This window comes from Pelobates fuscus, chromosome 5, assembly GCF_036172605.1.
Source record: "Pelobates fuscus isolate aPelFus1 chromosome 5, aPelFus1.pri, whole genome shotgun sequence".
NCBI lineage: Eukaryota > Metazoa > Chordata > Amphibia > Anura > Pelobatidae > Pelobates > Pelobates fuscus.
The window spans coordinates 99,875,164-99,888,706 of NC_086321.1; the positions used below are offsets into that span (position 1 = coordinate 99,875,164).

The 13,543-nt window shown below is 41.4% G+C and overlaps 1 protein-coding gene across 3 annotated transcripts in view; it reads left to right on the top strand.

The window, feature by feature from the left end:
• Window positions 1–13,543, top strand: part of TRIM36 (tripartite motif containing 36) — a 75,085-nt gene that overhangs the window by 38,938 nt on the left and 22,604 nt on the right. For 2 of the 3 annotated variants that reach the window (XM_063454097.1, XM_063454098.1), the window contains exons 2-3: window positions 12,001–12,235; window positions 12,984–13,019. In XM_063454097.1, the coding sequence (XP_063310167.1) occupies window positions 12,001–12,235; window positions 12,984–13,019 (271 nt within the window). The remainder of the gene's footprint in view (window positions 1–12,000; window positions 12,236–12,983; window positions 13,020–13,543) is intronic. The other variant, XM_063454099.1, reaches the window with a different exon arrangement.

The following is a 13,543-nucleotide window of genomic DNA, read 5'->3' on the forward strand; positions in this document are numbered from 1 at the left end:
TTCCATCTCCTCATCCTCTTCATCAGAAACAAACAGGACATCTGAATTCTCTTCAGACTCAGAAGTCCCGGATTCATGTCTGGAACGTCTGGCTGGGACAAATTTTCCTGAAGTGGATTTAAATCCTTCAGCTATAGCCTGGGAAATCCATTTTTAAGTTCTTCTTGAGGTGAATCCCTTCTGCTACATTCTCCAGCAGCATCTAATAAGCATGACCTGCACAACTTATTTTCCTCTATAGCAGTACCACTGCAATTCACACATCTTTTGGTCTTTTCTTTGTTTTCTAGTAGAAGAGTCCAGCGCTTTGGTGGGGCTGTAAAATAGTAAGGCCATATATAAATGTTACTGTCCCGTTTGGCACTCTTTTTGTTCCCCCAATAAAAACTTTGAAATTTGCTCACCTATTTCTTCTATCTGAATGTCTGGAGGCAGAGGAAGAAACTATTATTATAAGTAAGAAAACCAGGAAAGGAAATTAATTCTTAATATTTATCTTACCTTCCCTGCAGAATGAATTGTTTGGCAGCACTTTCTAATAGTAGGAAAAAACACACAAACGAGCACCAGAACTACAACACATTAGCAATTTGAATTTCAAGCCATTTCACTTTAAATCCTACTTACCGCAATTGCGCACTTACTTGGAGCCTACATTTACCTTGTAAGTCAAAGTCCCCATTCTCCCTGACTGTGCATGCTCGCGCCGGAACTAAGCAGGGCACCCGATGAAGTATTCTTCTGATGCTCCCTGCTGACGTAAGCGCCGTTAGGCAGAATTGGCACAAAACGAAGTTAATGAAAAGGTTCCCAGTGACAGAGAGCCACCGGTCAGCAGAATAGCACACCATGAGAGACTGCCTTCAACACCCATAAGTATTAAGAAATAACAGGTAAGGCAACAAATAAGCCATCCATAGTCATTGTTTCCTGCCTCACCGATCAATAAACCAAAATAACCACAATAAAAAGAGTGGCACACTTACCTAATCAGACTTCACTACAATATAAGGGAATGCTGAGATGTAAAGAATATACTCTATGCTCCTCCAAAAATATTTGCCTCCTATGGAAATTGAGCAGAAAATTACTCCATTCTGTAAATAGGGAACATATAGAATGGGATTAAGGATCACTGACCCCTCTATATAGCATACTTTCGTATCAGTATAGGGTATTCTGAAAGACTACAAACGCCTGATATCATGCTTGTAATTTTCACTGGTATCCACATGAGGTAGCCAACGATTCTAATTGTAGAACAGCTTGTAAACTGAACACACCAAACTCAGTTCTACCCGTGCAGCCTGATTACTGAGTTCTTCAGATGAAGAGAGGCTGAACTTCATCTGGTAAACCCACGGTAAACATGGGAGGTGGCCAAAAAATAAAAGTAAACAGAATAAAGTTCCTGTGGTCCGACGGAGGTCCGAAAAAAGACAGAGGTGTGGGAGGAGGGACCTTTTATGCCTACAGTCTACTTAATTGTTTTCTGTCCTGATCTGGCTGAGCGTGGAGCTACCCATAAGTGATGCTGCCATGATTAGCCATGAAACTGTCTTTTCTCTGAAAAGGCAATTGTGATGCACCGCCTGGCACCCCAACCGGGTACCTCTGTCAATCGCTGCTTCCTAGTACTTGCGAGTACCATATGCACTGCACTTGAACACCATAAGCCCCATGAATCGCTGCAGTTTGGTTGGGGTCTCGCTGTCCTCCACCCACCCTGGACCCAAGAACTTCCAGTAGGTAGACATCTCCTAGTCCAGAGAGCATAGCAGGAACAGCTTTTACAAGAGCTTAGTTATTATACCGGGGCGAAGTAAAAAAAAAAAGTGTGTTTGTGTTAGTGAGTGTGAGTGTGTTAGCGTGTGTGTGTGTGTATTTAGAATGCGGGGCGGGGTAAAGGTTGGGTGGGGGTGGCGCGCGGGGGCGCCTGAGTTTTGTCCTGCCTAGGGCAGCACAAAACCAGGATACAGCACTGTATTATACTCAGGGGAGCATTGTGATTATAGCAATCCCCAGAGTGAATGTCGTTCTCCAATCCTCCAAACATGAGCCTAGACTTCATGAAGGGTAAAACAAGTGTCTTTAAAGGGACACTATAGTTACCTGAACAACTTTAGCTTAATGAAGCAGTTTTGGTGTATAGAACATGCCCCTGCAGCCTTACTGCTCAATCCTCTGCCATTTAGGAGTTAAATCCCTTTGTTTATGAACCCTAGTCACACCTCCCTGCGTGTGACTTGTACAGCCTTCCATAAACACTTCCTGTAAAGAGAGCCCTATTTAGGCTTTCTTTATTGCAAGTTCTGTTTAATTAAAGGACCACTCTAGGCACCCAGACGACTTCAGCTTAATGAAGTGGTCTGGGTGCCAGGTACCTCTAGGATTAACCCTTTTTTTTTTTATAAACATAGCAGTTTCAGAGAAACTGCTATGTTTATAATGAGGGTTAATCCAGCCTCCAAATCCTCTAGTGGCTGTCTCATTGACAGCCGCTAGAGGCGCTTGCGTGCTTCTCACTGTGAAAATCACAGTGAGAGCACGCAAGCGTCCATAGGAAAGCATTGTAAATGCTTTCCTATGCGACCGGCTGAATGCGAGCGCGGCTCCTGCCGCGCATGCGCATTCAGCCGATGACGTCGCTATCAAGATGGAGAGGAAGGAGGAGGAAAGCTCCCCGCCCGGCGCTGGAAAAAGAGGTACGTTTAACCCCTTCCTCTCTCCAGAGCCCGGCGGGAGGGGGTCCCTGAGGGTGGGGGCACCCTCAGGGTACTCTAGTGCCAGGAAAACGAGTATGTTTTCCTGGCACTAGAGTGGTCCTTTAAGATTTTCTTATCCCCTGCTATGTTAATAGCTTGCTAGACCCTGCAAGAGCCTCCTGTATGTGATTCAAGTTCAAAATAGAGATTGAGATACAATTATTTAAGGTAAATTACATCTGATTAAAAGTGAAACCAGTTATTTTTTTTTATTTTATTTTTTTCATGCAGGCTCTGTCAATCATAGCCAGGGGAGGTGTGGCTAGGGCTGCATAAACAAAGTGATTTAACTCCTAAATGGCAGTGAATTTAGCAGTGAAATTGCAGGGGAATGAACAACACACTAAAACTGATTTATTTAGCTAAAGTAATTTAGGTGACTATAGTGTTCCTTTAAAGAAGCCACAGCTGGCCTTTTATGCAAGTCCCCATGCAAGGGGCACTCCCACATGTGGGGGACAGGGACACAGAGTTTACAGCCAATAACAAAAGTGACAAAATGTGACAAATAGATAATCCCCTCCTCTCTGCCTGTGAGATAATTGAGTCAGATACTGTAATGACTCAATTATCTCCAGGCAGAAAAAAACACATATTTCACAAAGTCTCATAAGTACCCCCAAAACACATCCACATGAATGTCCTGATCTGTGTGAACAACATATCCAAAAATCGCCCAGATCAGAGCAGGGGATCAGGAATTCCATGGAAGTTTCTTTTTAACCGACCGCACGCATGGCTTAATGCCCAAAATAGTTCCAGAGAATAAGGCTGTGCGGCCGGTCTATTTCAACAGTCGAAGTAACGTTCAAATAGTGGAACGGAGCCGTTCGTGCACAGTCAGTGAGTGTATCTGGTTTGGTAGATTATTTCTACTGAGCGGCGCTCCGTTCGTGTAATTATAATCGAACCTAACTGAAGGTGAAGTCCCAGCGGTGTTTGTGCCGTCGAGTGTCCGATTTTCGTTCCATGCGTTCGACTAAACAAGATGGCCGCCACCACGTGTTCGACTATACGTATGGCGACCACCCAGCCGTTCGTCAATTAAGCTGCTGTTAACCACAGCTTCTGGGAGATTAACGAGTAGCACACTCCACTTGTGGGTAGTCCGGCTGTTCGACAATTCGAAGTCCCACTTCGGAAGTTTGAAGTGCTAACTCCAAATGCCGAAGAGGGCTCAAACAGGGGGGTCCACACACAATACACAATAGATTCCAGGGCCATAGTCACAGGGTAGGAGGCTGGTGAACAGGCCCCTCCAAAAGTCAGTGGCAAAGTTAAGTTCGTCACAGCAATGTTTGCATGAAAATGCCTGAAGGCAATGATTATAATCACCAGAACAAATACATTAAGCTGTAGTTGTTCTGGTGACTATAGTGTCCCTTTTAATGTCTCTTTTTATAGGAGCTTAATATTGTTGGTGTGCACAACAGCAATAACTCACACATTACTTGTGTCTGTAAACTATAATGAATGTGTTTATAAATTAGTCTGTGCATAAATAATTTGTAAGCCACCTAAAATATGTCAGGATAGCTCTGCCCCTGGCCACACCCCACTCACACCCCCTGAAATTACATTGTTCCTCTTTGTCCATTTGAAAGATTGGGAGGTATGCAGTCGTTAGTGTATGTACAATGTATGTCAGATTGTGTGGGATTTTATGGGATATTGAATATGATAGATGCCCACTACAGATTATCCACACGATGGATATTATTGATGAACAGGGGCCACAGCCCTTTGAGAGCCTGACTGAGCCCCGATGATAACTGCCTGCTGAGAGGAAGTGACGGCGCGCATGGTGCGATTGTGCAGTTACTGGTGAAGCCACCTCCATGAAATGAGTCTTGGAATGTTGGGATGTCTGATAAGATTTTGGGTTTTCTCATGGCCTTAATAGACCAGACCTATGCTGTCTAGATTGCTGGACTTGTGCTATGAAGCTTTGGAAAGCCAATTAAAGTAACTCAGCCCCTTGACATTTTCTTAACTATATTTCAGTGAATTTTTTATTTTTGTATCCCTAGGGTGACATTGCCTCTTGTGTTTTTCCCACAGCAGCACAGAACGTTCAGACAAAACTCCCTTTCCAAGTGATTAATTGCAGTCTAGAGCTTTCTCCTAATTTATTCACCCAGATGCTAATTCACTCTTATCAGTGCATCTGTGTAATTGAAGGGGACAGCTACACCCTCTTGCTGCCACTGGGGATATCAGATCTAGTCCATAGGGGCAAGCTTTAGAGCATGTATCTCAGAATTCGATTGTCACAGCCTTGTAGCACTTGGTATGAATGTAAAAACCGAAATCAAACCGTTCCTATTGTACATAAGATATCAGTAAATAAAAATCTAACATTGTTTATGAATCTGCTAAAACACATTGGTTTGGCCCATTGTATTTGTTGTGAGCATATATTGAACGGGAAGCTTGCAAGCTATGATTCTTAGATTTCATGCAAAAGTAATTTAAAAAAAAAAATTGAGACATTATGTGGTTTTAAGTTGCTGCTATAAAAGAAAGTGTAACTGCGGATTTCAACCCAGTCCTCAAGGCACAAAAACCGGTCTATCTACTAAAGTAAGAATTAAAAGGGATTTTCAAATTTAAAGGACCAGTTTGGGCATCATTAAAACATAATCAAAAAGAAAACTATTATGCCAGTAGGTCACTGGCTCACCTAAACGGGACACAACAGTGCCAGGAAAACAAATAGTTTTCCTGGCACTGCAGGTCCCCTCTCCCTCCCACCACCCATCCCATGTTGCTGAAGGGGTGAAAACCCCTTCAGTGACTTACCTGAGACCCCCGCTGATGTCCCTCGGTGGTGGTTTCGAGTCCGCCCACGCTCCTCCCCCGCCAACGTCATCCGGCGGACGGAGACCGATCGTGCATGTACAGCCGCCGGCGGGGTAGACATAATGCGCAAGCGTGGCAATGCCGCGCGCGTGCGCGCGCGCAATAGAGCTCTCCAAAAGAAGGCATTGAAAATGCTTTTCTATGGGGAATTGAGTGACGCTGGAGGTCCTCACATAGCCTGAGGACCTCCAGCGATGCTCTAGCACAGAAAACCTGTGCTAGAAACCAGGAAGTGCCCTCTAGTGGCTGTCTAGTAGACAGCCACTAGAGGAGGAGTTAACCGTGCAATGTAATTATTGCAGTTTATGAAAATTGCAATAATTACACTTGCAGGGTTAAGGGTAGTGGGAGTTGTCACCCAGACCACTCCAATGGGCAGAAGTTGTCTGGGTGCCTGGAGTGTCCTTTAAGGGGCCAAACATTTCTCGAATGGTTTAACCCTAAAGTCTGTTAAATCATAACTACTACAAAGAAAGCTTACATATTAAAGTACTGGTAGATGCACTTAATATTTAAAAGGCTTATTCCAACCACACAAAAACATATTTACCACCTCCGGAGAGATCCAGTTATGTTTACTTCACTCTCTCTAGCTGTTGGGGAATGTTATAGGTGGTTCAAGGGACTGTTGCCAGCATGCTCTGTGTGTAATATGGAAGGGACTGCTATTAGCTGCTTTTCTTTGTGAAGCCCATGATTGGACTACATGAACCCCTGCTGTAATGTTAGAAGTAGGCGTGGAAGTCAGTACTGGGAGATTCTAGGTAAACTTTGCGTGTGTTGTTTTTTTTTGGTGTGTTTATAAACAAAGGGGGACAGGGGGGGTGGACCTTATCTATACATGATTACAGCTGTATTCAAAATTATTCAACCCCATTGAAAAACACATTAATTGTCAGAATTTACAATCTTTAAGTTCTTTGCAAAGAACTTGAACAAAAGCAATTGAAATGGCTCAACACAACACATGCTTCAAAATTCCCAAAATTCTGCTTAAAATGCAACTTGTAGGGACTTCTCCAGTCTCAAAATTATTCAACCCCTTGAATAATTGCATGTTCAGTTGAATTGGGGGAAGCCAATTGAAGCTTTTGTTGTGTTGAGCTATTGCAATTGATTTTGCTTGATTTTTGTTTGATTTGTTCATTGCAAGCAGCTGAAAGTCTGTACATTTTGACAATAAACCGGATTTTCAATGGTTGTTGAATAGTTTTGATTACAACTGTATCCCCAAGACATCAGGGCACAATTACAGTATATCCCCCAAAACACAAACTTAACCCCCACAAGTCTTGTATCTGCAGAAGCTCTCCCCCCTCCACCTCCTTTTGCCAGAGGAGCACTATTGTCACACTCACAATGTTGAATGGCCTCCCGGTTAAAGTTTTTTTTTTTTTTTAGATTTCCAATCCGATTAGAAGCCCATGTGACTGGCCAGAGTGATTGCTAGGAGACTCAGGGCTTCGCCACCAGGTGGTGTTGGAGTGAGGGCGTTCTTCAGGGCTCTGCCTAGTGCAGAGTAGGGGGAACCTCAGCTAGTGAGAACAGCTCTTAAGGGGAGAAAATGTCTCTTCATAGTGGCAGAAATGCAATTCTGTCACAGTGCACAGTAAGATATGTTACATAGAAAAGCACCCCATTCGGTTGGAGTAACCCTCTAAAAGGGAATCTGTAATTCCCCACCCTCGCCTCTCTTGTGCAGAAGGTGTCAAAAACATTTTCTGCCGCTTACAAGATTCCAGCACCGATGTCTCTGGGTGCTGGTTATGTCTCTGCCTCCGCTTCTCTGCCAATGCCAGCTGGCTGGGGAGACCTATTGAGCAAGGTCGCCTAATGACATGGAAGTCCCTCTAGTGGCTATCTGGTAGACCGCTACTAGAGGTGGTGTTAAGCCTCACAGGTAATTATTGCAGTTTGTTGAAAATTACGGTAATTACCACTGCAGGATTAAGAGACCTGGGACACTGAACCCAGACCACTTCAATAAGCTGAAGTTGTCTGGGTGCCTATAGTGTCCATTCAACCGCTTACAAAATATTGAATGGGCGGGAGGTTACTCTCCTCAATCTAGAGTCGTTGTGGACTTCATGAACATGTCTTTTCATTTAACATTCATGTTTGACTGGTTACATTGAAAGCATATTTTATTTATTATTGGCGCTTTCATCCACATTTTATTCGCCTAGATTCTTTAAGAGTACTATTTATATAAGGTTTTTAAAAATGTGTGCTAAAATAACTTTAATTTTTTTTTTTGTGTGTGTGTGTGTGTGTGTGTGCAATTTTGCCTTTCTGAATGCATCTTCAAAAAAACTATTGTTATGGATATAAACTTTGGTGCTTGATAATTACATTTGACATTTTTGTGGTAATTATTTAAAGCAGTGTTAATCACTCCACGAATCCCCAATGGCAACTGCAACATTGAATCTTATTCGTTTCAGTGCTTCCAGTTACCGTCTTGTTGGCACATTGTGGTTGCTGCGCATGCACAATGTAAAAAAAAAACTTGGTGCTGGAATAAAGTGAAGTTCAAATAAGTAAATTTACTTTTTTATTGCTGGAATTGGCATACATCTAAACCCCACCCCACCCTGAAATTCTCCAGTAAGAGCCATATACTGAGTCATTATGAATTCCCTCTCCTTCCAGATTTCGTTATCCATTGAAAGTGGCACTTCTTAAAGTAGTTGTGATGTCAAAAAGCAAATCACAAAAACTGCCAAGGTTTGGAATGCAAAGCAAGAGGCTCCAACCCCTCTCCTTCAATAATCTAAGATCCCTTGGTCAATGCAAACTGAAAGAGTTGTCCGATTGCAGTTGTCAGAACTAGAAACCATTCTGATCATAGATCCTGTTAATTGCCATCCCTGATACATTACAATAAAATGTGCAAGATAAAAATGATCTGTCCTATAGAAAGTGTTTTTTGTGTTAACGACCTTTTTAGAAATATAACGAGTAAATGTGCATTGGGGACATCTGGCTGAATGAAAACACAGCCCACTTTAGAACTGGCTGTTACAATCAATTATTCGGTGCCCCTCTGCCCTGCACTTATTCTCAAGGGAGGAGTAGCAGCATTCGACATTAAAAGGTCACAGTCAACTGATATGCCTCAATCTTTTGAATGACTTACCAGTATTTCCAGTCTAGAGCTACCAGGCTGCTGATTTTTATAGGTCTCTTTAAAATATGCGATCATTTGGTGATAAACTATAAATTGCAGTTAAAAATAAATTTTCTCTATACCCCATGTGTCTAGAATATTGTTCTCTTCAAAACTGTTTGGCGAGGATTCCTCTTTTCAGTATAATATTAAACTGTCACCTCTACCACGTGCTAGATCTGATGTACTGTGTAATAGCAATAACGCTCATGCTCTCCATGAGGAAATCCAGCATTATCTAAAACCCCATAGGAAAGCATGAAGCAATATTTTTCTAGGGTGTAGTCCTAATGCGAGTGCGTGCTCGCTGTGCATGCGCATTAGGTCCCACCGCCGGGTGACATCGGAGGAGGAGCGGAGCCTGACCCAGCGCCGAGGGACATCAGTGCTCGAATCGGGTAAGTGCAAAATTTGTTTTATGCCTGACGCTGGAGAAAGGCAAGTGTTTGCCCGCTTGAGCCCAGCAGGAGTGGGACCCTGAGGTTGGGGGGAACCTAAAGACCCTGTTGTGCCAGGAAAACGAGTTTGTTTTCCTGGCTCTATAGTGGTCCTTTAAATTTGTCAGTCTGAATTTCTTTGTATATTCGTTGAATAAAATTCGGAAAACTGATTACATTTTTAATGTCTTACTCATTCCAGGGGCATGAAGGGTTTAAATGGAAGCCTCATGCAACCAGAGCTGTGGGTAACATTGTTTAAAAGAGTGTAATGCCCATGGTGCTCAGCCTGCCCATTGACTGATTCGAACTTTTAATACAAATTGGGTTCAGCCTGGGCCAAAGCCTCACACCAAATGTGGCAGAAATGCAACACCTTGATATTTAGTCAGCAGGGCTGTGCATCATGGGATTTGCACTTCTGCCATAAATAGGGGCTAGCGCTGACCGCCAGGCTGATCAGTTTTGCCTATTTGTAGCAGCAGTGCAATGTTTTGGAAGGCAGGGCTTGGAGGTCTCTTACTCTAATAGTGCAGGCAGACAAATAGCCAGGTCTTCCCAATTTAATTTACACTCCCACCACTATCCTTCAAGGTATTTAAAATTAATTAAAATTAAATTCTTGCAGTAGATGAAAGAAGTCCATTCAATTTAATTTGCCCAGTATCAAATGTGAAAGTTGGGTGTTTAAGTGACATTTAGATGAGAATGGTCTCACACTTTTATTAATAAGCATTTTTTTCCCTTTTAGAATATAATTCCCAGTATTGGTAAATTGGTAAATAGATATGTGTCTTAATTTACCTCCGAGCTGGCAAATTCAATGGAGATGACTCTTGACATAATTTGATATTCAGAAATTATGGGGGCAAATGTGTGTGTGTGTGTGTGTGTGTGTGTACATTTTTATTTTTATTCTTGACTTTGCATATTTTTTCATGTTCATTACAATATTGTGGTACTCAGTGGGAGGCGGGAGAAATTACCGTACTTATACTTACCTGTTATAGTTCCTCCTTCACAACCCCGTATTCTGTGCCACAGTCTTTTGTAAGAGTAGTAAAAAATGGGGTTCTATAGAAAGTCCTGCAAGACCCTTGGTATCTTCCCCAGATTTTCTCGGAAAATGTCAAATGTCTAGGACTAAATCTTTTGCAAGATGTTGCAAGGAATTACTCTTGACTGCTTGCATAATTGGGGTATATCTTGCAAGTTTTCCTCCTTCTTAAAGTTTGCAGTGAGGAAGCCTCGTGTGGCTGCATTATTATATTTTGTCTTGTTTCAGTCTATTTTTGTTCTCAAAAGACAACTTTACATTTTGTCTATATGGACTCTTCTCACCTGCCACTTGCAGACCTAGTTGCCAAATTTGTCCAAATCCTTCTGCGACTGCATGTATTGCCTTGCCTAATTCGTCTTCTGCAAATACTGATTATACTTCCATTTCCAGAGGGAGATCACCAATACATACATTTGCTACTGTAATGGTCATTCTTCTAAAGTGAATTTTACATCTTATTTTTAAAAAAACTCAATAAGGCTTTGAGTGCCTTGCAGACATATTTTTCTCAGTGCACTATATAAATATCCATGATAGTTGCACTTAGCGTAGGGTTTTCCAGTGATTCTTTTCATTAATATATGGCCAGAGTCTATTTGTAGTGGCCTCTCCCATCTATGACGTGCCCCCTCATAAGCGCACGTCTGCTTGCCCTATAATTAACAGAAATGTTCTGTATTTACGTAGTTTCAACAGAAATAGTGCAGTTTATAAAATATTAATTCCCATTCACAGATTTGAAATACTGCAGCTTTTACCTTCCCTTCCAACTATATCAACTATTGCAGACATTTAAATGTCATGTGTGGAGATTTTTTTTCTTCTGCACTCTTGTATCTGTTAACTGTTTTATATGAAAAAAAAAAACCTCCCATGCTGCTTTTTCATTTCCTAACAGCTGGTCGGAAAAATTATCTCTCATTGTAACGAGGCTCTTGCACATAAAACTGCATATTGACCTCTTAGCATGTTGTAATTCAAAACCACTCTTAATTTCTCAAATGGGACATTACTCTTGGTGAAGAGTTAAAGGAACAGTTCAAACCACATATCCACTATAGCACATTGTATTGATATATAGTGCCAGGAGTGCCCCTCTATCCCCATAGTAATGTAGTACCATACTTGTGCTACCGTAGTCATACCATTTTACAATCTGGTCTGCCAGAAGCCAATACCTGCTAGAACAGCATGACTACTTGCAATAGGAACGAGAGAACACAATTGTACTGTGCTGGTGATAGTGCTTGAAGTGTTCCTTCAAATTAACGTTCAAGCAAAAATATTTTTTAAGACCTGGAATATTCAGTCCAGTTTTCACTTTTCTGGAATATTGGAGGCCGGACTGTGGAAACTTTTTTTTTTTTTACATTTTTAATTTTTGTAAGAACTTAATTAGGCATAAAACAGAGTTGATACAATTGATTTAAAATCAATATGATCTATTTTCTTTCTTTCTTGAATGTATTTATTTTTAAATCTAATGCTTTTGGAGGAACATGTATCTAAAGATGGTTTATTATAGTCCGGTGTTCCCAAGCAGGGTAAATCAATGAAGACTGTGGGTAGACTGGAGGTGGGTGTTACAGAGGTTTTCTGTTTCTTAGAAGATTGTTACTGCATTGGCACATGATTTAGACAGGAGGATATTTGCTGTTTTCAATATGTGTGCTTATGCTTATTGTGGTTTTGTTTTCTTCCCTCAAGGTAACAATTAAAAATATTGAACGGGAACTTATATGTCCTGCCTGCAAGGAATTGTACACACATCCTCTAATCTTGCCCTGTCAGCATAGCATCTGTCACAAGTGTGTCAAAGAGCTTCTCTTCATGACTCTTGAGGACTCCACTGATGTCAGCTCTGAAGCATCTACTCCAGGAAGCCCACGCGGTCGCATGCAGTCTCCTAGTGTTGAACGAATAGACAGACTTCTGAGATCAGGTTAGTAATAACGCTCGTGATTTAGTGTTGACAGCGTACCTTTTGACTGCTGGGTGCAGGTCACTTCCAGGACTGCTGCCCCTGCGCTTGTTTAGTTCAGCATTGCAGAGCTCTTAGCTTGTTGGCTGAGAATGCTGTCCAACAATAAGCAGATCCTGCACTGCTGGGCTTAGCTTGGAGAATTATGGGAAGCTTTGTACAGGGGCATCTGGATCTCCTGGAGGATGTGACTGGTGCCTAATGGACCGGTGGCATACTTGGAGTATTCATTTTAAAGGAGTGTCATACCCAAATATTATTATTCTGAGGCATTTACGTGTGCTACTTCGAAGAGCTTATTGATTAGGTTTAATTATATTTTGCAGTGTCTTAATAATTATTTAAATATTGCTTTGTAAATGTTTTTTTTTATTAAAAATGTAACTGAATTTTTTTTTTAATTTAAAATTTTGCTCTCCCCACATAACATAATGTATTTTGCTTTTATATTCCTGTAAAAATTTAGATGTATACAATTCTAAATGATAACCTAAAGTGTGTATCTGTGTCAAAGTGCAGTAATCACTTGGGGGTGAATTTAATTTAGTTTTAAAATTATCGATTACATAAGTCATAGAAAAGAGAAAAAATGCAGGGGCTTAGTTTGCTCGGTGCTTTTAAATTGACTTCATAAAAGTAACTTTAAGAAAATGCTTTTCACTAAGATCCCATACAATGTGTATAATGATGTATGTCATGTTACTTGCAGCCTCATATCGGAGCTCCCTCACGCTGAGAAGCAGAGGTGATATCTTCTTCTTCTGAATATCAAGATTTTATAGCTTGTGTGCCTTTTGTGCTGTTTCTGCTTATAGTATCTGTTATTCTACTTATTACAGTTTTCATTCTGTTGGACATTTCATATGAAACAGAAATGCACAGCAAATTCCCTTTCAATATCAGAGTTGTCCTGAGTGGTGTCCCTATTGATTGGGAAACCATTTGGAGCAAAGTTTGCGAAGGCAGTCCGATTGTAGGATCTGAGCATCTGCAGGCATTTGGGTCTCTAGTTTGGTATGACTCTACTTTACAATATCTTTAGAAATTTTAAATTCTATTTAATTGAAAGTATCTTGAGAACCTATAATTCCCCATAATTTAAGACCGGTCAGTCTTTCTACCAATAGTCATGTTGTCCCACTGTGTGGATTCTTTTGAGCTTGGGTGATCCTGATTTCCATCCCCTGTCCAATCAGACCCATAGTTCTGACACAGACCTTGGTTTTTGCATGTTCAACTGGATCTCCATAGAGGGCATCTCTCCCCTAC